Source organism: Nycticebus coucang, chromosome 22 (genome assembly GCF_027406575.1).
Source record: "Nycticebus coucang isolate mNycCou1 chromosome 22, mNycCou1.pri, whole genome shotgun sequence".
NCBI classification, from domain to species: domain Eukaryota; kingdom Metazoa; phylum Chordata; class Mammalia; order Primates; family Lorisidae; genus Nycticebus; species Nycticebus coucang.
This window is the reverse complement of record NC_069801.1, coordinates 6,865,517-6,889,540: the sequence shown is the minus strand read 5'-3', so window position 1 is coordinate 6,889,540 and position 24,024 is coordinate 6,865,517. Positions and strand designations below refer to the sequence as shown.

The 24,024-nt window shown below is 52.2% G+C and overlaps 1 protein-coding gene across 1 annotated transcript; it reads left to right on the top strand.

Annotated features, from left to right (window-relative positions):
* Positions 1–511: 511 nt before the first annotated feature.
* CTNNBIP1 (catenin beta interacting protein 1) lies at positions 512–23,665 on the top strand. Its single transcript, XM_053577295.1, has 4 exons — positions 512–602; positions 5,574–5,694; positions 6,341–6,431; positions 22,996–23,665. The coding sequence occupies exons 2-4, from the start codon at positions 5,599–5,601 to the stop codon at positions 23,052–23,054; spliced, it is 246 nt and encodes an 81-aa protein (XP_053433270.1). The 5' UTR covers positions 512–602; positions 5,574–5,598; the 3' UTR covers positions 23,055–23,665.
* Positions 23,666–24,024: the final 359 nt, after the last annotated feature.

Here is a 24,024-nt window from a genome sequence, read left to right as displayed (position 1 = left end):
GTGGCCAGTCTGAGAGGTCCGTGAATAGGGCACAGCCCTATGTCTGAAGACATATGCGTGTCTGAAGGGCAAAGGAAGCAGAGTGCCAGGCTGCCTGTGCCTTGCTTGTCGAGCTGGATTTGGTGGGTGGGACATCATCTTGTACAGGTTTGGGACTTGCCCATCAGCTGTTCCAGAGTGATTCATTCTGGTCCACAACATCTCTGAGCACAATCTCAATTAGATTTGGTGACTAACCCCCGGGTAGGAGGTGTGTGGTGTCAAGTGGACTGACCCGCTTCTGCCAGAACTGACAGGCCCGCAGAGCTGCAATCAGCACCTCCTCCCAGAGGTGTAGGCGCAGGTTCCCGAGGCTTGCCAGACACACAGGTATTTCTGGATGGTGATAGAGCCCAATGCCATGTGCTTCCTGCCAGCAGCTATGAATCCCTCACCTGGGGTGTGTCTCCAGGTCTGACTCTGCAGCCACTGGGGCCATTCTGGCTCCTCCCATGACCCGTGTTCTGTGTTTCCACAGGGTGGCACCTTCCTATTTCTCCCCAGCCACAGCCCTCCCCTCACAGTTGAGCAGCTGTTTGCCTGAAGTTAATTTCCAGAAGCAGGTAAGGACTCGAGGGAGGGGCATCTGTAATGTGGCCGTGGAATAGTGTTGGGCAGGGGTGAAGGGTGGTCTTGGACGCCATGTTCAAGGGCTGGCTGACCATGAAGTTAACTCATCTCTTTACCTTTCTCCATTCACCCTTATAATTCTCAGATATTTGGGTTCCTATGGCAGATGTCATAGTACTGCTGTTTTCTTTCAGGCTAAGATGTGCAGATTCGGGGTTGGTGTTTTATGTGAACTCTATGAATCACACAATTCATTAAACATAGTGAAAATGTAAATGTAAAGTTTTTAATCTATCGCAGTGTGTTTAAAAATAGACAAAACAGGCTTAGCACCTGTAGTTCAGGGGCTAGGGTGCCAGCCACATATATAAGAGCCGGCAGGTTCAAATCCAGCCTGGGCCTGCCAAACAACAATGATGGCTGCAATCAAAAAATAGCTGGGCATTGTAATGGACACCTGTAGTCACAGCTACTTGGGAGGTTGAGGCAGGAGAATTGCTTAAGCCTAAGAGTTTGAGGTTGCTGTGAGCTATGACGCCATGGCACTCTACCCACAGTGACAGCTTTAGTCTCAAAAAAAAAAAATGGACAAAAGACAAACGCTGCAACCCAGGGCTGGAGGTAGCTTGTCTACCTGAAGGACTCACCTGGCTGCCTGACCCGGCCTGAGCTTATTCGATATTGCCCTAGCAGGTATAAGACCACCCTGGTATAAGTGGATATTCTAACTTGAATAAATGTAGGTGTTCAAATATTAACTTCAAATTTATAAATAAAAACAAGTATAGGTGGTTGGTCGTATGTAGGGCCAGGTTTGCCTGTCAGAGGGAGGCTAGCTTTCAGAGCTCTTTGTCGGAATTGGTTGTGTTTCCCACCCAGAGGCCTGTCATGCAGATGACTGTAACCTCCCGGCCACCCAGCCTCTGACCCACATGTGTAATACTCACCAGTCTCTCTCTCTGGGATCCTGTACTGCCTCCTAATTCTTCCAAAGTGCGCTCAGCTGCTGAAACCTGGAGATTACATGGTGGTCCAGATTGGGTCTCTGCAGAGACCAGACTGGAGTGGAGCCCCTGAGGGCGCTTCTTATAGATGTCCTCAGATGTCTCCCAGAGAACACGTGTGGCCTCTGCAGCCAGGGCCAGTTCTTACTTTGTGTGGGTGCTTCACAGTGGTCGGGAGCCACTTCCTGACTGTCTTTTCTTGGCCAGTTAAGCTTCCTTCCTCAGAGAGGCAGGCTCGGAACCTCTGTGTGTGTGTGTGCGTGTGCGTGTGCGCACATGTGTGTGGCGGGAGTGCATCTGTGTCAGAGTGAATGTGTGTGCCTCGGAGTCTGTTCATTGTATTTGCCCCAATCAGATGTCGTTTTCTGGAATGGCCCCCACTTTTCGCATTATGTGCTGCACACCTGTTCCCTCGCCCTTCATTTGGATAGTTGAAAGTTGCCTGTTGTTTCTTTCCGTTTTCCTTTTTCTGGCTCCTCTCTGACTTGGGCAGCTCACACTGAAATTTTCTGAGTTTGGAGTGGGAGAGCTGCCCCCTTTTAGGCTACAGGGTGTTTATGGGAACAGCCAAGAGACCCTAATTGAGAAGCATCCTTACTTTGGATTGTTACATCCTAGCACTAGAGGAATAATTAGTGTGTCTGAATTAGTTGCAGTTGAGCTTATGTAATTTAAATATATTAATGGAGAATAGTTCTTGATGCCTACCGGGGAAAATAAGAATTCTTAAGTGAAGTTAATTGGATGCTTGTCAGTAATGTGTTGAAAATTTAATAGCACCTTTGTTTGTACAGGCAACAGACCCAAACATCCTCTAATGAAGTTGTAGCACACCAGCAACTGAAATGTGCATGTTGTCTGGGTTGATTATGATTTATCCCTTTGAATTACTAATTTTCTCCACATTGAAACCCTTAACTGTAGATGAGGACAGAGTTAGGTGGCCCAGTCATGATGTTTCTCATTCCTTTGGGTTGGAGTGTGAAGGGCGGGACGAGTGCTCCTGGGCACATTCTGCCCTGGATCCGGCCCTGACAGGCAGCAGGCCAGTATCAGCTGGGACTGGAGCTGGAAGAATGCTAGTTGACCAGAACTTTTTGAGATGACAAGAGTTTTGCTTCAGAAACAGCATCTGCCTGGGGAACATGTTGACGTGAGAGCAGCCTGGCGCCTGAGACTCATTCAGGCACCAGCGGTACCCCATGTTCTCTGACAGGGCAGCTGTGAGTGCCCAGTAAGCACAGCATGAGGTGTCCCTGGGGATAGTGAGGCTGCAACAGCCAAGATGACAGGACGGCGCCAGTCTGTATGGGGTGTGCAGGGTAGGACTGTTAGTGCAAAATCTAGGAAAACAGGCATCATGCAGACTGATTGTGTGCTGAGAATAGATGTCTCCCAGTGAGCAGCCAGACCACTGAGTCCTGGGGACAGGGCAGCTAAAACTAGACACCAGCCCTCTGAATGAATGAAGAGATCTTGCCTGGGGCCCTGGGACTGGAGCATGGTTTGTGACAATAGGATCAAAATAAGGACAGCCCAAGCCAGGGTGATCATTTCCCGTGGGGGCTGAGAACTGGCCTGCAGGCGCCCAGCAGTCAGGAGTCTTCCCTGTGCCTGTCAGGCAGGCGGATTGCAACTCTGGTGCCACGTGTGTGGTGACACCTAGTGGCCATCCCCTGCATTCCACCCTGTCTTTCTCCAGGCCAGAGCAGACTGAGAACCAGCTCTTGGGCACAGAACGGATTGGAGGCATTTTACTGCTGGAAGCCCTAACTCTCAGCTCGAGGGCTTTACAGATGGAGCATTTCAGATATTCTTTGGAGAACCCAATAGGCCAAGGCGCACTACTTTGAAAATGGCAGTCCAGGCATATGGGAGACTGGGTTAGATATTTTGATCTCTTTTAACACAATGATGTTTGGCCCTAAAGGAATATGGATATTGTAGAGAGGGGAGGCTTAGACGCCTAGGCCATCCCACTGTTCCATTCAACCAACGGGCTCCTGCCAGGTGCTAGGCTCTGGGAGCACAGGGGGGAACAAGGCAGACAGGGCCCTGCCTACAGTGACAATAAGAGCATATGCCAGCAGGGCACTGTCAGAGTGCAGGGACAGTGGGCCAGGGCCACAGCTTCAGTTACACTGTCAGGGAAGGCTTCCATGGGAAGGCATTTTTAAGCCCAGATGAAGAAACCAGGTTCAGGATGAGGGGATACCCAGTGCAAAGGCTGCCCGGGAGAAAAAGCTTCTCAGCACATTCTAAAAACAGACCTGGGACCAGAAAGGCAGAGTGAGGGGAGGAGAGGTGAAGCTGATAACGCGGGGCTTTGCAGGGTCCTGGCAGGGACTGCGGAATATATTCCCAGGTATGTTTAAGTAGGGAGTGGTATCATTCTGGCTACCATAAATAGAAAAGGACAAGGAAGGAAGCGGGGGATCACGGGAGGCCATGTGGTGGCCCCAGCCCAGGTGGAAGAGGTGGGGGAAGTAGAGATCACACCATCTGCTCAAGGCCAGGGGCAGGGCTCTCCCACAGGGTGTGTGGCGTGCAGCCTCAGACCAGCCCCGCTGTGTGGCTGCTGCAGTGGAAGGAAGTGAGTGTGGGGTGACATGCAGAGAAGTGAAACCCCAGGACGGAGCTCCCCACTCAGCCGTGCAGGGAGCTGGGGCTGCCCACACAACAAGGCTGTGTTCTCTCATCAGAGACCACTCTTAAGTGGGTTACTCCTCCCTCCCGGCTCATGGTCACTATTCTGGCCCTTTTCCGAGGCCCAGAGGAGGTGGAAGGGGAGCAGGAGGCAGAATGAAGGAGCTCTGGGGCAGGAGGAGTCCAGCTGCTGCGCGTGCCCTGACCAGCAGCTGGTTAGTTCGTGGGGTGGGTTTGGGGGCGAGGGCCCTGTCAGCTTACAGGGAGCAAGCTGCTGATAGGTGCCTACAGTATTTTGTTGCCTACAACAGCCCTAACTCCCTGCATGGCTGAGTGGCCCTGGCACGTTTCTGAGTCCACCCTGACTGGGAGAGCCCGAGGGTCTAGGGCTTGCTGGCCCTGGAGTGATGGGCAATGTGAGGATGTCCTTGGCCCACCAGCTTGGTTCCCTGGTTCTCCCCAAGCAGCTCCTTGGCACCAGAGCTGATAAGGCTCCACCCCACCAGCTGCTGCGTTATTTCTGACTCATCCAGGAGTTACAAGTGTGTAACCCCTCCACACCCGGTCTCCTCTCCTCCAGCTCCTCCTGGAGGGAGGAAGCTCTGGACTTCTCTCCTGGGGACTTTCTGCAGGTCAGGTCTCTGCTACCCCTGGACACAGCTTCTGGCCTTCCCAATGGCCTACAGGAGCCTCCCTCTGACACGTGGGGTGGGTTTGGGAGGGTGGCGGTAGCAAGCTTCATACCCTGGACCAGTCTCTTCCCATCAAGGAACTCCTTGGAGCCCAGCCCGGAAGCTGGCCTCAAACTCATCAGGGGCTTTTCTTGAGGAAGCTGCCTCGGTGTTTGGGGGCTGGGCACTGATCTCACAGTTTCTCGAGCCAAAGGTCCCAACAAGCTGCCTCCAATCCTGTCACGTTTGCTCCTGTGGAAGTTGCTTGTTTTGAGACCCTGGGACACTTGGGGCTTCATGCACCACATGGCCTGCAGCTTATTGCAGGAGGCTTGCTGTAGGATGGCTGGCACGTAGAGCAGGCTGGCAAGTCTGAGTCAGCGCAGCCTCCCTGGGCCTGGCAGTTCCACACACAGAGGTGGCAGGCAGGCCAGCCCCTTGCAGCATCTGCTCCAGAACAGAGATGCCTGGTCCTGCTGGCTGGGACCAGCGGGGTAAGGAAGGTACCCGGCAACTCGCCACCTGCTCCACGCTCTCAGGAACGAGCCCACTGTGGAAGGGTGGCGGTCACCCAGCAGGTGTCAGTGTGACAGAAGGTCTCATCCTGACCCTTCCCTGTTTGATGCTGCCTCTTGCTCTGCAGGAATCCCCAGAGCCGGGCCGGGGGGATGAACCGCGAGGGAGCTCCCGGGAAGAGTCCGGAGGAGATGTATATTCAGCAGAAGGTCCGGGTGCTGCTCATGCTCAGGAAGATGGGATCAAACGTGAGTGCCTGCAGGTCCCAGGGAGGATGGAGGGGACCACAGCCACCTCCGGAGTGCCTGTGGCTGGGCTCCATGGCCATGCGGCCCCTTCAGACCTCCCCCAAGTGCAGAGCCCAGCACATCCAGTGTAGGGGGACTGCTGGGCAGACTTCCCACCCCCCATGCCAGGTGGGAGCCAGGCGGGGGTTCTGAGGGCCTTGACCTTCCTTTCCTTGCCCTGCTCCCTGACCCTCAAGAGTTTTCTCTCCCCGAGGACACCCAAGGCACCTGGGCAGACCTGCACTGAGAGGGGTGGATAGGCATGTGGACAAGGGGTATTTCTCAGAAAGAGAGGGCGAGATGCGGAATTGCCTGTTGGCTTTCCAGGCAGGGCCTGTATCTCCCACCAGCCCTGCACTAAACTAGATTCTCACGTCAGATTCCTTCTGAGTGCCAAGGCCTATGGGCCCCATGGACCTGGTTTCAAGAGTGGCAGCTGGTGGCAGGGGGTGTGCTTGCTCTGGAACTGAAGGGGTCAAATCTCAGGAACAGAGGCCCGGGGAGCAGAGGAGGCACCGCCCAGGGATCAAGGGGGCCTCTGGGAGTGCAGAGGCCTCTCAGGGAGCAGGTGAGTGCTGCTCCTCACCACGGCTCTCTCACCCTGCAGCTGACGGCCAGCGAGGAGGAGTTTCTGCGCACCTACGCAGGGGTGGTCAACAGCCAGCTTAGCCAGCTGCCACAGCACTCCATCGACCAGGGTGAGTTGAGGGCCAGGGTAGCTAGTCAAGCCCCTCCTAGGGCACTGAGTTGCAGCTCCTTGAGAGACTGTGGCTCCAGCCCTGAGGAGCCCTGAGACTCAGGGCAGGAGAGGCCCAGCTCTCTCCCACCCATAGAGCTGAGCCCTAGAACTTCTGGGCCTCCTGTCTGGTCCCATCTCCTTCCCCAAGTAGGAACCAACAACCCTATAAGGTAAATGGTGGGGTCCCTTTCTAGGCCCAGAAGAGGCAAGAAATAGAGGTGTCTGGGGGCCCTTGTGACTTAAGAGGCTCTGTTTGTTGCATTTCCTTAATCTTCAGCCTGACCCCTGCCCACCCAGCACCCTGCCCAGGGAGAGTGAAACCGCTCTGTGTGCTAGGACAGTGCTGTCACTGTTGGCCTGGGGACAGGCCACATTGGCTGGCTGTGGCCAGAAGAGGATGCCCCAGTGGCCTGGATGTCTTTTTTTGAGAGATTACAGTCAGTCGTCACTGTAACATGTAACATTTGAGCATTTGTTATGTAGTAGGCACTGTACTAAGTGCTTGATACGAATGGTTTCATCTCATTGTAGGGAGCTACCATCTGCATACTTCCATTTAGTAAATAAGGAAACGGGCTTGGGAGCTGTAACCCACTGTGCTTGGTCATGCAGCAAGTTACTGGGAGGCCCAGGATGCAGTCCTGCAGCTTTCCGGACAGCTCTGTGTCCTTTGGCCCCTTAGCGGGGCTCTGCCTCTAATTCTGACCAGCATCTCCAGAGTCCTTTCCTTTTTTCTGCTTCGTTGGAATTACTGGCAATAAAATATCGCAACCTGTGGCATGTCCAGACGCGAGCAGCTCTCAGAACAGTGCTGATGGGTGCATTTGCTCTACTGTGAGGCTGGCGGATGGGGCCTGACCTGGATCACCAGACAAGCCCTTGTCCTTCAAGATGTCTCGGGGCTCTGCCCTGGCACAGGGGCCAGTTCCCAGGCTCTGATGCTGGGTGTGACACGACTGGTATACCCAACTCAGCAGAAACCTTCCAGGGCATGCCAGTGGGACAGCCACTTCCCGTGCACAGGCTGGGTATGTCTGCCCAGGCGTGCCTAGGCAGTGTGGGATGGCCCATTCTGCATGGTGTCTGCTGGCTCCATCCCGAGATCTCATGAGAGATCTCCCCTCCCAGGGCAGGTCTGAGTTTCTAGCATGGGACCCTCTCTTGGGCACCAGGCCTACCTGAAACCCTCCACTCTCAATCCCTGGAGACTCACCTTCTTCCCTAGTTGGTTTTTGGTCACTGAGTTAACGTAAATTGAGGTGAGATGCGGGTAAAACCTCTAGCGGAATGCTTTTAATAGAAAAAAATCTAAAGTCATAGAAATATATGTCAGTATAGACAACAGCACATACCCCACACACACTCACACAAACCTGCATGTGTGTAGGAAAAAATGCTGGTGGAATATATACCAGGCTGTCAATGGAAAATTCCATTAGAGGTAGGGCTACATAAGGGACTTCCACTTTCCAAGTCACACATTTTCTTTTTTAATTTTTTATTTATTTATTTTTTTTGTAGAGACAGAGTCTCACTGTACCACCCTCAGGTAGAGTGCCGTGGCGTCACACGGCTCACAGCAACCTCTAACTCTCGGGCTTACGCGATTCTCTTGCCTCAGCCTCCTGAGCAGCTGGGACTACAGGCACGCGCCACAACGCCCGGCTATTTTTCTGTTGCAGTTTGGCCGAGGCTGGGTTTGAACCCGCCACCTTCAGCATATGGGGCCGGCGCCCTACACATTGAGCCACAGGCGCCGCCCAAGTCACACATTTTCATAAGGCTAATTTTTTGGCAATGTATATACATTTCTTTGTAATTTAAAAATATTTATAGGAGAACTCTTTATCTTGCTTAGTTGAACCAGTAGTTGAGACCAAAACTGAGCTGTGCCAGGTTGTTGAAGAAGGTCTTGGTGACCTCAGCCAGTAGCCTGGCCCAAATGCTACTGAGCACCAAGTTGTGAGCCCAGGGCTGGTGGTGGCTGTGACCCACCATGTATGTCCTGGAGTCTGGGCCCTCCTGGGCAGTTACTGTCCATAAACATTGTGCTCTCTGGGGGCCCTGGAAGCTGAACCTGAAGCCAAGGAAGAATCTGGGGGAAGAATTGTTGGGAAGGGGGTGGCCGGAGGGATTCTCTGCTACTGAGGTGCCGTGTGGACTGCCCCCCACTTCTGCGCAGTCTCTCTGACCTGGCTGCTGAGGCCTGAGCCACGTGGGGAGGCCTTGAGATTCTGTGGACCGAGTTGAAGAGAGGAGGAGGTGGCTGTGCCTGGAAGCGCTTCACAGGTATCCTGTCACTTTCTGTGTGAGCCTCAAGACACCACAGACAGATAAAGCCACAGTCAGTCCAGTCTCTCCTGCTGAGGACAGGACCCTGTGCGTCCGCCCGAGCAGTGGGGCCAAATGAATCTCCGCTAAAATTCTAGCAGAGCCCACCTCAGCTGATGTTGTAGGGTGTCCTCGGATTGTTGCCCAGGTCCTGGTGCCCAGCCCAGAGGCCTGGCATGAGCGCCTGATGGCCACTAGGTGGCACTGTCCCTCAGCACATGGCCAGCTGCTCTGGGCAGGGTGTTCCCTGAGCAGAGAAGACTCACTCCCTTAGGGAGGGGGCTTGAGGAGGGCACTGTGCTGTCTTGTGGGAGCACAGTGGGTCACCACTGGCAGGCTGCGCACACTCCTCTCCAGAGCTGGAAAGGCCTGGTACCTGGGGCACTGCTCCTTTCCATGAGACCTGGAGAGAGACTTTGGGAGGCCATAGTGGGCTCCTCTCCACCCACTGCAGGCACACCTAGGCCTCTGCCCTCTACCTTGTGCTTGTTCCCTCAGTGCACATTTTTCCAGTGTATGGTGGGGACCAGGCAGGTGCTGGAGGCCCTGGGGTGGTTACCAGGAGGTTCTAGCAGAAGCCAGTTCTGGACAGTGTACCCTGCCAGTTTCCAGCCTGCCTGGCCGCTGCTGAGCTGAGACCACCAATGACAGCTTTCTTTCCCTCCCTATACTTGGAGATCCCCTTTTGATCCCCTTTTTCTTCCTCCTCTTCCTTTTTATTTATTTATTTTTGAGACAGAGTCTTACTATGTTGCCCTTGGTAGAGTGCAGTGGCATCATAGCTCACAGCAACCTCTAACTCTTGGGCTTGAGCCGTTCTCTTGCCTCAGCCTCCCAAGCACCTGAGACTACAGGCACCCGTTGCAGTTGTCATTGTTGTTTAGCAGGCACAGGCTGGGTTCCAACTCGCCTTCCTCCGTGTCTGTGGCCAGCGCCCTAACCCCTGAGCTGTGGGCACCAAGCCCCTCTTCCCTCTTAATCATACTGGCATCCTCCAGGGGTGTTCTCTCTCTCTTCTGCCCAGACCCCTCTCCTGACCTTAGGATGTCATGTGTGACTCTCAGACGAGCACCTTGCCAGACGCCCCGGCTCAGCAGATCCAGCTTCATCACCTCACCCCGTCTTAGAACCCCTTTCTCCACCTGGATCCTCTGTGCTGACCAGTGTACAAGCAAATACCCAGTATCCAAGGACTCACCTTGACTCCTCTTCCCCAGAGATCTGGTTAGAAACCAAGTCCTTTAGACTGTCCTGCCTTAGCTCCTCAGATCTGCCCTCTTTCTCTCCTGCTCTGAGCCTCCATCTTGGTCTGAACCCATGTTATAATAATTCTTGTCTCAATTGCTGTGAATCACTCCTACCTGGCATCTTGACTTCTCCTCTCGCCCCCTCTAGACCACCCTCTACCCCCAGAGTGACTTTTGAAGGCTCATGGTGGCATCAGCAGGTCTCCCTCCAACTTAGAATCTTCCAGTAGCTTTCTGCAGCCTTAGCACAGTGAGCGAGACCCCACCCCCACCCCCAAGACCCAGCCTTGCCCTCACTGTCAGTGAGAACAGGCCTGTGTGCTCACGCCTTCTGCCCCTGCACTTGCTTCTCAGCCACCAAAAACCTGGCTCCATCTGCCCACCCCTCTCCCTGTAGCCTCAGCCAGGCCCTCCTGTCACACGCGTGTGTCCCGCAGCTGTGCTGCCCCCACACTGTCTCCTGGTCTGTCTGTTGACCAGACTCTGAGCCCCTCGAGCTTGAGACTATGGTTTCTATCTTCGTATTTGAGGGGCTGGGGCCCCCAAACCCTCAGTGCACACTTGGGAACCTGTGGTTACCTGCCGTAAAGACAGTGGATCCTCTGAGCACACTCGCCTGGTTGCTGAAGGTAGCTGAGCAGACCTGATAGCCAGGAGGACTCGGCTTTGAACTAGAGGAAATCCATACTTCTTGGGAAGGTCGCCTTGTTGAGAAGGGCCAGCTGCCAAGCTGGGGGACAGCTGGAGCTCCCGGAGCAGGCTCTGCAGAAAGCTGAGTCTGCACCTTTCTCCTGGCCAGGGCTGCTGCCTTCAGACTGTGTATTGATTGTTTTTCCTGGTTGTTCAGTAACCCACAGTCATTGTAGAACATTGGGGAAAGGTAGGGATGGCAGAAAAGTTTAAAGGATTGAATCCTATTACATAGCATAATCACTATTCTCCTGTTAAATTTCTTGTCAGCATTTTCTTTCTTTCTTTTTTTTTTTTATCTGAGACAGAGTCATGCTAGAGTCCAATGGCGTTATCTTAACTCATAGCAACCTCAAACTCTTGGGCTCAAGAGATCCTCCTGCCTCAACCTCCCGAGTAGCTAAGATGACAAGCACCTGCCACAATGCCCAGCTAATTTTTCTATGTTTTGTGGATACAAGGTCTTGCTCTTGCTCAGGCTGCTCTTAAACTCCTGGCCTCCCAAAGGGTTAGGATTACAGGGGTGAGCACTGCACCTGGCCAGCATTTTTTTCTTTTGAGACAGGGTCTCACTGTATTGCCCAGGCTAGTCTTGAACTCCTGAGCTCAAGCAATCCACCTGCTTCGGCCTTCCAGAGTGCTAGGAGTACAGGTGTGAGCCACCATGCCTGGACTTCTGTGCGCTTAATGTTCTTGAAGAAAATGTTTTAGTGAGTGCATAATTTGCAGGTGTATGTCTGTGCCATGATTTATTGACCAATCCCTTCCTGTTCGATGTTCATTTCCCATTTTCACCATCAGTCATAATAATGGCAAACATTCCTCAAGGCAAGGTTGTTTGCCAAGCAGCACGCAGGATTATCCTCACAAATCCTCCCCAGAGCCCTGTGAGGTAGGTCAAGTTGAAAAAACAGGCTCAGAGAGGTTGAGGAACTCAAGGTCATAGAGCCAGTGTGGGCCCAGGGTGTAGCCAACACTGAATATCGTTGCATATAAGCCTTCATCGTTTATTTTAAGTAAATTCTAGCACTCAATCATACATGTGCATTTGTAAGCAGGACGGCATTTACCTGAGAAGAGGTGATTTAGGCCACTACATTTCAGAAGGGGCAGAACAAACGGGAATGAGCCTTCCGTTGACTTTATATTCCAGGCCCTCCGTTCGCAGGTGCCTTGGAATAGGCTGGTTCTTTGGGAGCTCTGATCTCTTCCTGCCCGAGTGCTGCAGCAGGGCTGGGGTGCAGCGTGTGCCCATTTCCGGCCCCCATTGGTGCTTGCGAAGGCCACCTCTAGCCAGGTCCCTCGTAACTGTCATCCTCACCCAGGAGGCCCTTATTGAGCTTCCCTGGCTGTGAGGGACCCCATCTGGACGTGGCTCATTTTGTTAAGGAAGTTCCTTGTCCTTTCACTGCCTGGGGTCCTCCTGGGCACACCCTGGTCTGCCCCTGCCTTTCTTCTCTTGGTGATTCCTCAGGCCTATTGCAGCCATCTTTTTCCAAGAGACTTTCCAGGGAAGGTTCCCCCAGCGTGGCCAGCTGGGCTTTGTGAGGGCTCTGTGGACTTTCCCCTTTGGAAGCTGAGGCTGCTGGTTCAGGGTATGTTGCCAGAGAACCCAAAATAGGTCACTTGGTCTCAGGGTTACACTGGGAACCTTGTTAAAATAGCTGTGGTCATGAGAAACCAGCAGGGAACCAGGCTCCGGGGAGGCAGCCTCCCCTTGGCAGGAAGCTTCATAGTAGACACGGCCTCTGCTGACTCCTCCTCAAGCCTCTCAGGCCCTGTGGTGGGGGTGCTGGCACAAATGTCTCCCTCTCACAGCCCAGCATGGCAGGTTCTTCCTGGAATCGCTCCCCACCCCCACCCCGACACATACACAGCTGTCTAGCCCCTGTCCTTTCACTTCCTCCACGAAGCCCTGTCTGTCCCTCCAGGGTCAGCAGGTGCCCTGGAGCTCCACACCAATCCTTCCATCTGTGGAGCTCCTTGGGGCAGGGGGCTGTGCACACCTTTCAGTCCTCAGTCCAGCTTCTGCCTCAAAGCAGGTGTTTGCTGGGTTAATGCATAGACGGAGCGGCTCCTGCTTTGTGCCGGCATCAATGCTGTTTGGATAGCCTGCTGGGGTTCCCATGTCACCTCTCTCTCCACGTGTGGCTTTGAGGCCTCTCCCAGAGGCTCCAGGTGATAACAGACTCTGTAGTGAAATTACAGCCAGGCCCAGGGGGAGTTCTGGTCTATGGGATGGGAAGCTAATCTTTTCAAACTTTAATCAACACTTGTATGAGAATTACCTGTAACCTAATAACCAAAAATCACCTGATATTGAATCAAACAGAAATCAACCAGGAGGATTTGGTACATAATTTGTGTCACTGAAAAAGGAAGAAATCCCAAGAAAGACTGAGGAATGTGCTGGACCACGGGCCAGCATTTCATCAGCAGGTTGCTTCTGGCCCTGTGAAGGTTGCTTCGACCCTTCTTCACCCAGTGCAATGGGTTCTATTGTCTAGAATTGAGAACAGATGCCAGAAGGCCTCCGAAAAGCCCTTTACCTGCCTCTACATTAACCTCCCGACACCCTGATAAGAAGCAGACCCTATGGTGAAGGGGAACTGAGGAGGGCCGTTCAGTCCAGTGGGACAGTCACTTTCATTAGCTCCTCGGTGCTGTGTGCTAGGCACCATGCCACATGGTGGCCCCGGCCTCGGGTTGCTGGTCCAGCTGGGCAGACAGACACATGTGCTACCACTTAAGGGCTCTGGGCATACAGATCAAAGTGAGACTCATTCTAAGGGAGGGGACACCACCTAGGCTAGCCACAAAGAAAAGGATTTTTTTGTACTGGGCCTGGAGGAACGCATGGCCATGTGCGTGTGGACAGATTGAGGAGGAAGAATATTAATATTGTAGGCCTTTTCTTTTCAGATGCTGGCCAAGAAAGGACAACGGCACAGGGCAGGGTGGCCTGTAGCACCAGGTCCTCAGAGTGTCCTCAGATCACACGCTGGATCACTGAGGGTATTTGTCCATAATGCAGACTCCCGGGCCCGCCCCAGCCCTGCTGAGTCAGAATGTTTGCCAGACATGCCTGGGAATCTATTTTAAGCAAGTCCCCCAAGGTGATTTGATTTTGATGCCCACTAAAGAATATGACAGGATTTAGGTGAGGAGTTGGTCATCTCTGTCCTTCTCAGGACAATCAAACTCCCTGTCTAGGAGAGCTTATGTTTTGGGGAACAAAAGAATTAGAATGAGGAAAACTTGAACAAGTGCCTCACCTGGGAAAACATACCACAGAAGCAGTACGTGGGGTGGGGGCTCGAGGGATGGGAGGGTGGGAACGGGGTGAGGTGGGTTTGGGGATGTGCACCTGAGGGAGTTGGGCAGTGCCTGTGGCTCAGTGGACAGGGCACCGGCCCCATATACCGTAGGTGGTGGGTTCAAACCTGGCCCTAGTCAAACTGCAACAAAAAAAATAGCTGGGTGTTATGGCAGGCGCCTGTAGTCCCAGCTATGCGGGAGGCTGAGGCAAGAGAATCGCCTAAGCCCAGGAGTTGGAGGTTGCTATGAGCTGTGACTCCATGGCACTCTACCAAGGGTGACAAAGTGAAACTATGTCTCTTAAAAAAAAAAAGAAGAAGAAGAAGAGAGGGGGTTCTAGTAGGGTTGTGACCCACTCAGACATTGTTTCTGAAGATTTATACTATGGATTTTATGTGTGGCCAGCTGGACGGGTGGGGTAGATGCTGTTCACCATACTTTGCAGATGAGGAGCCAAGGCTGATGTGCAGAGACTTCCCACGGGATACACAGCTAGGTGGAGTCTTGGTACTGGGGTACACCAAGGAAGCCCAAGCCTGGGCAGGGCCTTCTGCCTCCTGAGCTCTTGATGGCTAGTCCAGGAGTTCCAACACCTCTGCCAATGGCTCAGCAGCTCTGAGTCCCAGCCTTGTGCAGACAGCCCTGGCCACACGGCCCCGCCTCCCAACAGCCTCCTGTGCATGTGGTGGTGGTTGTCAGCCTGGAGCCCACAGGGCGCTGCTGAGCCTGGTGCTGCTTTGGCTGCCAAGGCCTTGGTGGATCAGTGGCTTCTGTCCCCGTAGCAACCAGAATGTTGTGCTGTCTCAGGGTAAAAGCCATCCTCTGGGAACTATGGGGCATCAGAGCTGAGATGTATAGAACACTTAGCCCTTGGCTACTAAACACAGCACTTGCCACCCAGTGGGTCTGGTTTGTCTCAAGGAAGCCCAATCCAGGGTGGCACTGAGCTTATCCCCTCTGGAAACCCTTCCCTTTGGAGGAACATCTGGGACCTGTTTTTCCAGGCAGCATTTCCCCAGAGCAGTAGCTAAACTGTGCAGTGCTAGCTAGAGGGTAGGAGTCACCCGTTGGTATTGACAGCAAGATAATGAGCCCATGGTGGGGCGGGGAGGTACCACAACCCAAATCAGGCGGTTAGAGAATGGAGTAGGGCACCCAGAGTGGGAGTCTCCCTGGGCACCTGGGTCCGCTTGGTCGTGTTTTTTCTCTGGCCTGGTCTGCTGTGTGTGTTGAGGATGGGCCCTGGGCTCGGCAGGTGGCAGTCCCTGGCTGATTTCAAAGCCCTTAGCCAAAGTTAACTCCCTATGTTGATGGTGACTTGCATTCTCCCCATCAGCAGGGGAGACTGCTGGGGTTTCAGAGTTATATTTGAAGACTGTGGGGTTTCAGAGTTATATTTCTGAGTTTTCAGGCTCCACTAGCCTCCCCTCATTAGGGAACTCCTAAGCTCTTACAGGGTGGCTAGGAGGCTCCCTGTCCCAAGGCATGTGGTGGTGGGGGCTGGGCTCACAGGCACCCCAGCTCCTAATCAGATGATGTGTACATGTCTGTCTGTGGCTGCTGCCCCTCTTGGGAGTTGCTCGTTTTCTCCCATGACAGGCCAGGTCTGTTCTCTGCCCAATCTGTGGGCCTTTGAGGACTTGTAGCCTTTAGGAATTGAGGTAGGCTTTTTGTACCCTCAGCAATTTGCAGGGTGGGTAGGATTTGCCTTGTGGTCTGTTTTCTTTCTCCCTGGCCACCTTTGCACACCCAGCTCTGAACAAGACCTATAGGATCCCAGAGCTTGAAAAGTTTGGGTGGGGGAGGGCTCAACTTATGGCTCTTGCACCCAGGTGCCTTGGTGCAATGAAGGCAGAATGGAGCTCTCCTCCCGCCTGTGAAAGCAGATCCCACGCATGTCGGGCAGTCTAGCGAGGCAGATGGAGGTAGGGGCAGGGTCCACAGATCAGTGCCACAGACCTGTGTCTGCCACATTTCACCCATCTGGCCTGTTCCAGTTGCAGGCAGAAACCTGGAGCTTCTGCAAAATTTCCTGGAATGGGACAAGGGCTTTCTCAGATTTATCTGCCAGGTCTGGGAAATGCCCCTGCCTCACAGGTCAGCCCTCAGGGCTTCAGCCTCTCCGTGTTGCTCTTTTCTGTTCTTTCCCACCCATTCTGCCCGGCCAACACAGTGTGGTCCGCAGTTCAGGAAACGCATCAGCCGCTCCTTGTATTCAGGAAAGGACCTTTGGTTCTCAGTGGACTTTGGGGTTGGGTCAGTGCCTTTCTCCACACACTGCTCCCTGGAGTGGGCTGGGTTCAGCCTGGGGGAGAGCTGGCCTGAGCCCAAGCTGGGCGTCCAGCTCTGCTGGTGTGAATTCATCCTGAGCTTCCATTGTCTGCCTCCCGCCCCCAGCCAGGGGCCAGCTTCCCTTGTCTAAGCTCCTGCATATTTGTCATTTTTCTCTCCCCAGTCGCTTGACTGGCCTCTGTTAAAGGGGCACAGCTGGCGTTGAGCGTGGGATGGGAGGCCTGTTGGGTGCCCTGCCCTGGTTCAGAGAGCTGTGCTCATGCCAGCTCCAAGGCAGGTGAGACTGGGACTAGTGAGGTGTCCTGCAGAGCAAGGTCAGGGGAGGACAGGAAGCGGGGACAGAGTGGGCACAGGGCACAGGCATCAGGGGCCAGGGTCCTCCAGGGTGGTACTCTGGGTTCCATGTGGAATTCTTTCTAAGGCATCCCTGGGCTACTTTGGTAGTGTTTTCTAATCCTGGGTTTTAGTTCCATTCTGATGGGGGAAGATGGACTGGACAGTCTGCCAAGAGGTCTGCCGAGCTAGGTGACTGGGGCAGGACAGTGATTTTCCCTCTCCTAAGAAGAAATTGCAAATTGCCTACATATGGTGAAGGCTTGGGCTTTGGAGTCTGGGTCTGGGTCCCCCTTCTACCTCTGATTCAACGAGCTGCCTTGTCTCTCTGAGCTTCACTTTCCTCATCTGTAAAATAAGGACTCATCCATATCCCAGGAGCTTTCCCAGGTGCTATAAATATGTAAGTGAACAAGACAGTCCTTGATCACATGAGACATACATTCCAGTGGGAAAACGAAGATCAGATCACGATATAGCTGTGGGTGGCACAGAGGGTGCTAAGATCTCTGAAGACCATATGAGGGGCTCCATGAAGTGCAAGAACGTTGAGATGAACTCGGACAAGAGCACTGAGGCAAAGGAAAACAGCAAGTGCAAAGGTCCTGAGGTGCATGTGACTTGTGCCTGAAGGACAGCCTGGGGTGGCTGGAACCGTGAGGGGGGGAGGTATGTAAAGGGAGGGGCAGAGGCAACTAGAGGCCAGAGCATATGTGTCATGCAGGTCACAGTGAGGTGTTTGGTGTTTACCCTGAGTACGATGGGAAATCTTACAGTAAGAAGTCTTGGAGGGGTTTCGAGCAAAGGTGTGGCAGAAGCTGGCTTACGTTTCTAAAACTTCCCTCTGGCTGCCATGTGGACAGTGGTCCATTAGGGGTCAGCATGGAGAGAACAAGAAGAAAAAGGACTCAGGAGTCCAGTGAGGAGGTCCAGGGTGGTGATGGCAGAAGGGGTGATGCATTCAGCATTGATCTTAAAATAGTCATCAGGATTTGCTGGTGTGCTGTGTGTGAAAGAGGGGAATCAGGAAGACCCCAGGGCTTCTGGCCTGAGCAGCCAGAGGATAGAGGTGCTGTCCGTGGAGATGGGGGAGGCTGTGGAGCTCGTTTGAGGGTCCCCAGTGCTCTGTGTCCTTGCTAACCTTGTGGTAGCCTGTCTTTTTGATTCTAGCCATCCTGGTGGGTGTGAATTGCTATCTTATTGTGGTGATGAGCGCCTCCATAATGACTGATGATGTTGAGCCTCTCCTCATGTGCTTATTGACCATTTACATATCTTTTTTTTTTTTCTTTGAGACAGATTCTCATGCTGCCCTCGGTAGAGTACTGTGGTGTCACAGCTCACAGCAGCCTCAAACTCTCAGGCTTAGGCTCCGCGCTTGTAACTCAAGCACCTAAATCACCAGCCACATACACTAGAGCTGGTGGGTTCGAATCTAGCCCAGGCCTGACAACAACAACTGCAACAAAAAAATAGCCGGGCGTTGTGGCCAGAGCCTGTAGTCCCAGTTATTTGGGAGGCTGAGGCAAGAGAATTGCTTAAGCCCAGGAGTTGGAGGTTGCTGTGAGCTGTGATGCCACTGCACTCCATCCAGGATGACAGCTTAAGGCTCTGTCTCAAAAAAAAAAAAAAAAGAAAAAAAAAGGCAGCTGGTATTTTGATAGGGATTGTGTTGAATTTCTTTCAATTATGTTTTATACTTTTCAGAGTATAAATCATGCACTTTGTTAAATTTACTCCTAAGTATTTTATTATTACCAATGCTATTATAAATGGAATTATTTTCTTTTTAATGGGATTTTCTTAATTTCACTTGCAGATTGTTCATTGTTAGGGTATAGAAAGATAATTTATTTTTGTGTATTGATCTTATACCCTACAACTTTAACTTGTTTATTAATTCTAATAGTTTTTTAGTGTATTCCTTAGGTTTCCTTGATTTCCTACATTCAAAATATATCATTTACAAATAGAGATAGTTTTATTCCTTCCTTTCCACTCTGGATGCCTTTTATTTTTCTTATGGAATTGCCCTGGAATGAACCATCAAGGCAATATTGAATAGAAATGGTAAAAGCAGACATCCTTTCCTTATTCTTTTTTTTTTTTTTTTTTTGAGACAGTCGCCCTTGGTAGAAGGCCAGGCATCACAGCTTATAGCAAACACAAACTCTTGGGATTAAGAGTCCCAAGTAGCTGGGACTATGGGCACCTGCCACAACGCCCGGCTATTTTTTTGTTGCAGTTGTCATTGTTGTTTAGTAGGCCCAGGTTGGGTTCAAACCCACCTGCCTCGGTGTATGTGGCCAGCGCCCTAAACACTGGTCTATAGGCGCTGAGCCCCTTTCCTTGTTCTTAATCTTAATGGGGACAGCTTTCACCATTAAATATAATAATAGCTATGGGGTTTTCATAGGTGCCCTATGTCAGGTTGAGAAAATTCTCTAGTTCCTCTGTTGTTTATTTTAATTAGAGATGTGATCTCCCTATGTTGCCCAGACTGGTCTTGAACTCCTGGCCTTGAGCAATCCTCTGTGTCGACTTCCCAAGTAACTGGGACTACAGGCAACACTGCTGTGCCTGGTAGAAGTTCCCTTCTAGTTTATTCTTAACTTGTTAGGTGTTTTTAATCATTAAGGGATGTTGAATTTTCTATTTATAAGGTGATTATATGGTTTTTGTTCTTTGTTCTATTGATACAGTATTACATTAACTGATTTTCAGATGTTAAACCAACCTTGCATTCCTAGGATAAATCTCATTTGTTCATTGAGATTGAACAAATATTCAGTTCAGTGGAAATGTTCAATTCCTATGTAATCATTTTTATATGTTGCTATATCCAGTCCGTTAGCATTTTGTTGAGCATTTTTGCACCTGTATTCATAAGAGATTCTTGTCTGTAGTTCTCTTTTCTTGTGATGTTGTCTGGTTTTGGCTATATTTATCTTTTCTTTGAGATAGCATCTCATTCTGTTGCCTGGGCTAGAGTGCAGTGGCATCATCACAGCTCAATACAACCTCAAAACTCCTGGACTCAAACTGTCCTGCTTCAGCCTCCTGAGTAGCTGGGACTACAGGCACTGCCACAATACCTGTCTAGTTTTTCTGTTTTTAGTAGAGGCAGGGTCTCACTGTTGCTAAGGTTGGTGTCAAACTCCTGAGCTCAGGCAATTCACCCTCCTCAGCCTCCCAGAGTGTTAGGATTACAGGCGTGAGCCACCACACCCAGCCTATCTTTATCTTTTAATGTGTTAGAGAGTATAAAACAGGGAGACCAATCAACCCCTCCCCTCCTGTGCTCACCAGCGACTGGTGGGAAGGGACAAAAGAACCTCTAAGCCCAAGTTCAGACGGCGTCAGCAGAGATACCAAGGGGAGGGTGGCGCCTGTGGCTCAAAGGAGTAGGGCGCTGGCCCCATATGCCGGAAGTGGTGGGTTCAAACCCAGCCCCAGCCAAAAACTACAAACAAACAAACAAAACAAAAAAAAACCCAGAGGTACCAAAGGGAATTTCAAAGCCTCATCTGTTTGATGGGACAGGAGACCTGGCTGGTGGCCCAGGGGAAGTGGGCTGACCTGCCCCCTTCTTTGTGATGCCTCCAGGACAGAGAGGACATCTAAAGGAACCACCATCTGCTGCTCTTCAAAAGAGAAGGACAGGCCTCAGGAATCATCTCCGCAGTTCCTTCTGCCTCTAAAACTCTTAACTCTAAGGAATAAAATCATAATAGCTAATTGAGCAGCTCACCTACCCTATTAGGTAACTTGTCCAAATTTTATAGAGGAGAAGGAAAACAGCATCCTCTTCTAGAGGTCTATCAGGTTCATGGCGAGACCTCACTGAACCATGAGCACCTGGCCAACCAATGATAAGCATGGGTCAGGCCAGCCGCAGTGGCTCATAGCTCTAATCCCAGCACTTTGGGAGGCTGAAGCAGGGGGAATCACTTGAGGCCAGGAGTTCCAGACCAGCCTGGGCAACATAGCCAGACCCTACCTCTAAAACAAAAAAAAAAATTAAAAAATTTGCCAGGCTTGGTGTCCTAGCCACTCAGGAGGCTGAGACAGGAGATCACTTGAGCCCAGCAGTTGGAGTTTGCAGTGATGAATGATGATGCCACAGCACTCTTGCCTAGACAACAGAGCCAGACCCTATCTCTCTCTCAAAAAAAAGTATAGGTCAGAGAATGAGCCAAAAGAGCAGAGCCTGCCTCCTCTTTGGCCCCAAAGAAAAGCAGATCCTTGTAGTGAAGCCTAGAAAAGAGTCCTTTACCTTTAGGGATGGAACAGAGCAGGGAGTGGGCAGCCGCTCAAGGGGCCCTTTCCATGCCGGCCCCAGCAGTGCGGTGGGAGGCTCTATAAATGTGAGCTGTGGAAGGGGCGGCAGCTGGCTGTGTGGGAGGGGTTGGGCTCTTCCAAATCCTTTGTTCCAGGTGTCTTGTTAAATTGCTATCAAGTCCCTATGTGACCTTGAGAAGGCTACTTTCTTCCCACTGTCAAAGCACAGGGGAGGTCCACATACTGGGCAGGCTGTGAGTTGAGTAGGGAGCCCTGGGTCTGGGCTCCTCTGAGAAACCAGTGGCCCATTTCCTCTGCAGGCTCCTTGTTCCCTCCTGGGGCAGCCAGTGCTATTTTTGTGCCTGCGGCTCATTGCAGAGGCCCAAGGTCCCTGCGAGAAAGCCCACAAGGCAGGCAAGGAGAGATGCGAGTGGGCTGCCGCCGCGCCTTGGCACCGAGGCATCTTCTACTGACAACTCCCCCCTCACAGCCGCCTTCCAGCCCCCTCCTGACTAGCGAGCTGGGAGGCAGCACCGGGAAAAGTTGGCATCTGTTAGGTAACCAGCTCAGCTGCCATGTAGGGTGTGATGTAATCTTGGATTGTGGTTGCTAGGAAAATTCTGCCTGCAGTGATACTGCGTGGTCCTAGGACCGAGGCGAGAACAGAATGTTCCTGAGAAGATGGGAAGGATTAGTAGGGCTTCCCAGGGGGAGGAAGCCCCTTCCCAAGAAGCCAGATGACTTGCACTCCTTTCTCCTTCCCAAGAAGCCAGATGACTTGCACTCCTTTCTAGAAGCTTATTTTCTTTTTCAGGAATAGAGGTTGTATTGGTAAGGGCAGAACCCCATGAAGGTGGGCTGGGTAGGAGGCAGCAACAAGGTCGGTTCCCCGAGGAGCACCTTGGTGCCTTAGTGGCATATTGAAGGCTCATCTTGTGGTGTGGCATCCTTGTGGTTGGGCCCTCCTGGTGCAGCCCTACTCACAGCTGGGAGCGCCCTCTCTGGAGGAGTAATTAGGAAGGAGATCAGATGGAGGTGCTGGCAAAGGGGAGACCTACTGAGGTGTGGTCAAAGCTGGCCAGCATATGCTGACTCCGTTTCACGTGCCAGGAGCCCCACTGTACTGGCCCCACATCCCTCACCCTTGGGTGGCCTTTCCTGTCTCTGCTGTTCTGAGCTGCCCCCTCCCGGGGAGAATTCCTGCAGTAGTACAGGCGAGATGTCAGAAAGGCCACGGCAGCCTGGCTGTTAACATTCAGGGCACAGAGAAGAACTGCTCTGGGACAGGGAATCAGGTTGGGAGCCTGCAGATCACCTCCCTGCAGGGTCGACTGCCTGTAGTCCACTCTTTCTGCCCCAGGCAGCTTTGAAAGGAAGGCAGGCCTGCATTCCAAGCTCTTTCTGTCCTCCCTGCTGCCTTTCTGGCTGCATGTCTGAGCCTGTCTTCTGGAAAACAAGACAAAGGAAGTGATTTCATGAGCGCCTGGGCCAGAATCTCAAATTCAGGATTAAGAAAAAAATAATAATAAGGACTGTGGGCATTGTCTGTCTCGGGCAGAGCCAGGCAGACAGCAGGCTGGAAATGGGCCTGGCGGTGCTCCTTTGAACAGGTGTTGGGTTTAGGAAAAGATTAAGTGGTTGCACAGAGGAATGGCTATTAAAAACCATAATGAGCAATATCCTCTGAAGGGATAAAGACATGAGTCTTGAGATGCAAGAGGGAGACTCCCAAGAGTACCCCAGCTTTGGTGACCACGGAGCAAGGGAAGGGAGCAGAACTGGGCCCTGTTCCACGCCCGGAAGACCTGAGTCTTTGTCTTGGCTCACCTCTCAACCCAGGCAGCCCCGAGCAAGGTTCAGCCCTGCGGCCATAGCCCCTAGCCAGGCTGCAGGGAAGACTGGGGGGAGGGGGGGAACTTCCTCAGAAGTACTCTGTGCTTAGAAAGCACCAGGATACTGGTGAGCCTCCTCGCTTGTCCTCCTTGCAAACGCTGGAAGCCCCATCAGCGATTTTTGTCTCCTGGCCTGCAGGTGCAGAGGATGTGGTGATGGCATTTTCCAGGTCGGAGACAGAAGACCGGAGACAGTAGCTACAAACCCCTTGGAACACTCTGGAAGCTGTTCAGGGCCAAGAGATATTCGTGGCTTCTTAGCCGGCTGAGTGGCAGCAGACCACCCTGCCCCACCCCACCCCTCCCCTCCCCACCCCGTCCCACCCCACCCCATGGCCACCCAGTGGGCCTGCATCCAGGGAGACACCAGTGGTGCAGTTCACAATTGGCTTAAAGGGACGGACTCATGATTGGCTTCAGGAAGAAACCTTTTTATTTTTAAATCTTGACCAACAGAAACCTTTTATTTTTATTTCTGACTCTTATTTTTTTAAAAATTTGCGCCTCGGTATCTGGCTTCCCAGGAAGCCATCCGAGCTCTGGTGCTTTAGTTAGGTCATTTTTAAGAAATGTGAAGAGGTCTGATTGGCTGCCTACGCTGGAAAGGGATTATGATTGGCTGGTTAATGGGAAACGGTATTTTTCTTTGATTGGCTGCCGGTGTTCTGCTGATAACCACAGCTTCTCTATTTTGAATGCAGAAAACAGGGTCTGAGACGTTAGCTGTTCTATTTGACTTGAAAAAAAAAAAAAAGAAAGAAACCCAGTGCGCTTTGCCATATTTATTACACGGAGAGCTTGCTGCCGCCGCCTTCACACTTGCGGTCTGTGTTTGAGGTTGATTGGCTTTCGATTGTGTATTTGGTTTCCCATTGGCTCACCCATGACTCCTGTTGCCATGGAGTCACCCCACTCTGCCGCTTGTTCCAGGCCAGGGATCCACCTGAGAGTGCATTGGCTTTAATGACCACACCTGCCCCCAGGGGAGTCCACAGCTGGAAAGCAGAGCCCCCAAGGAGCTTTGTGTTGTCCTGAATAAGCAGCCCAGAGTGCAGAGGTAGCCGTCAGCAGGATGTGTGTGCTTTGCTTCCATGGGTTGGCAACCGGCCAGCTTCCCTGGTGAGAATGGGATTGCTCAGACGCCATCCAGCCCTGGCCTCCATCTCCT

Excerpts from the sequence above, each read along its gene's own strand:
- CTNNBIP1 (XM_053577295.1), top strand. The coding sequence starts at position 5,599 with ATGAACCGCGAGGGAGCTCCCGGGAAGAGTCCGGAGGAGATGTATATT. Across the intron at positions 5,695-6,340 it reads TCAGGAAGATGGGATCAAAC|CTGACGGCCAGCGAGGAGGA; the intron begins GTGAGTGCCTGC and ends CTCACCCTGCAG. Across the intron at positions 6,432-22,995 it reads ACAGCACTCCATCGACCAGG|GTGCAGAGGATGTGGTGATG; the intron begins GTGAGTTGAGGG and ends CCTGGCCTGCAG.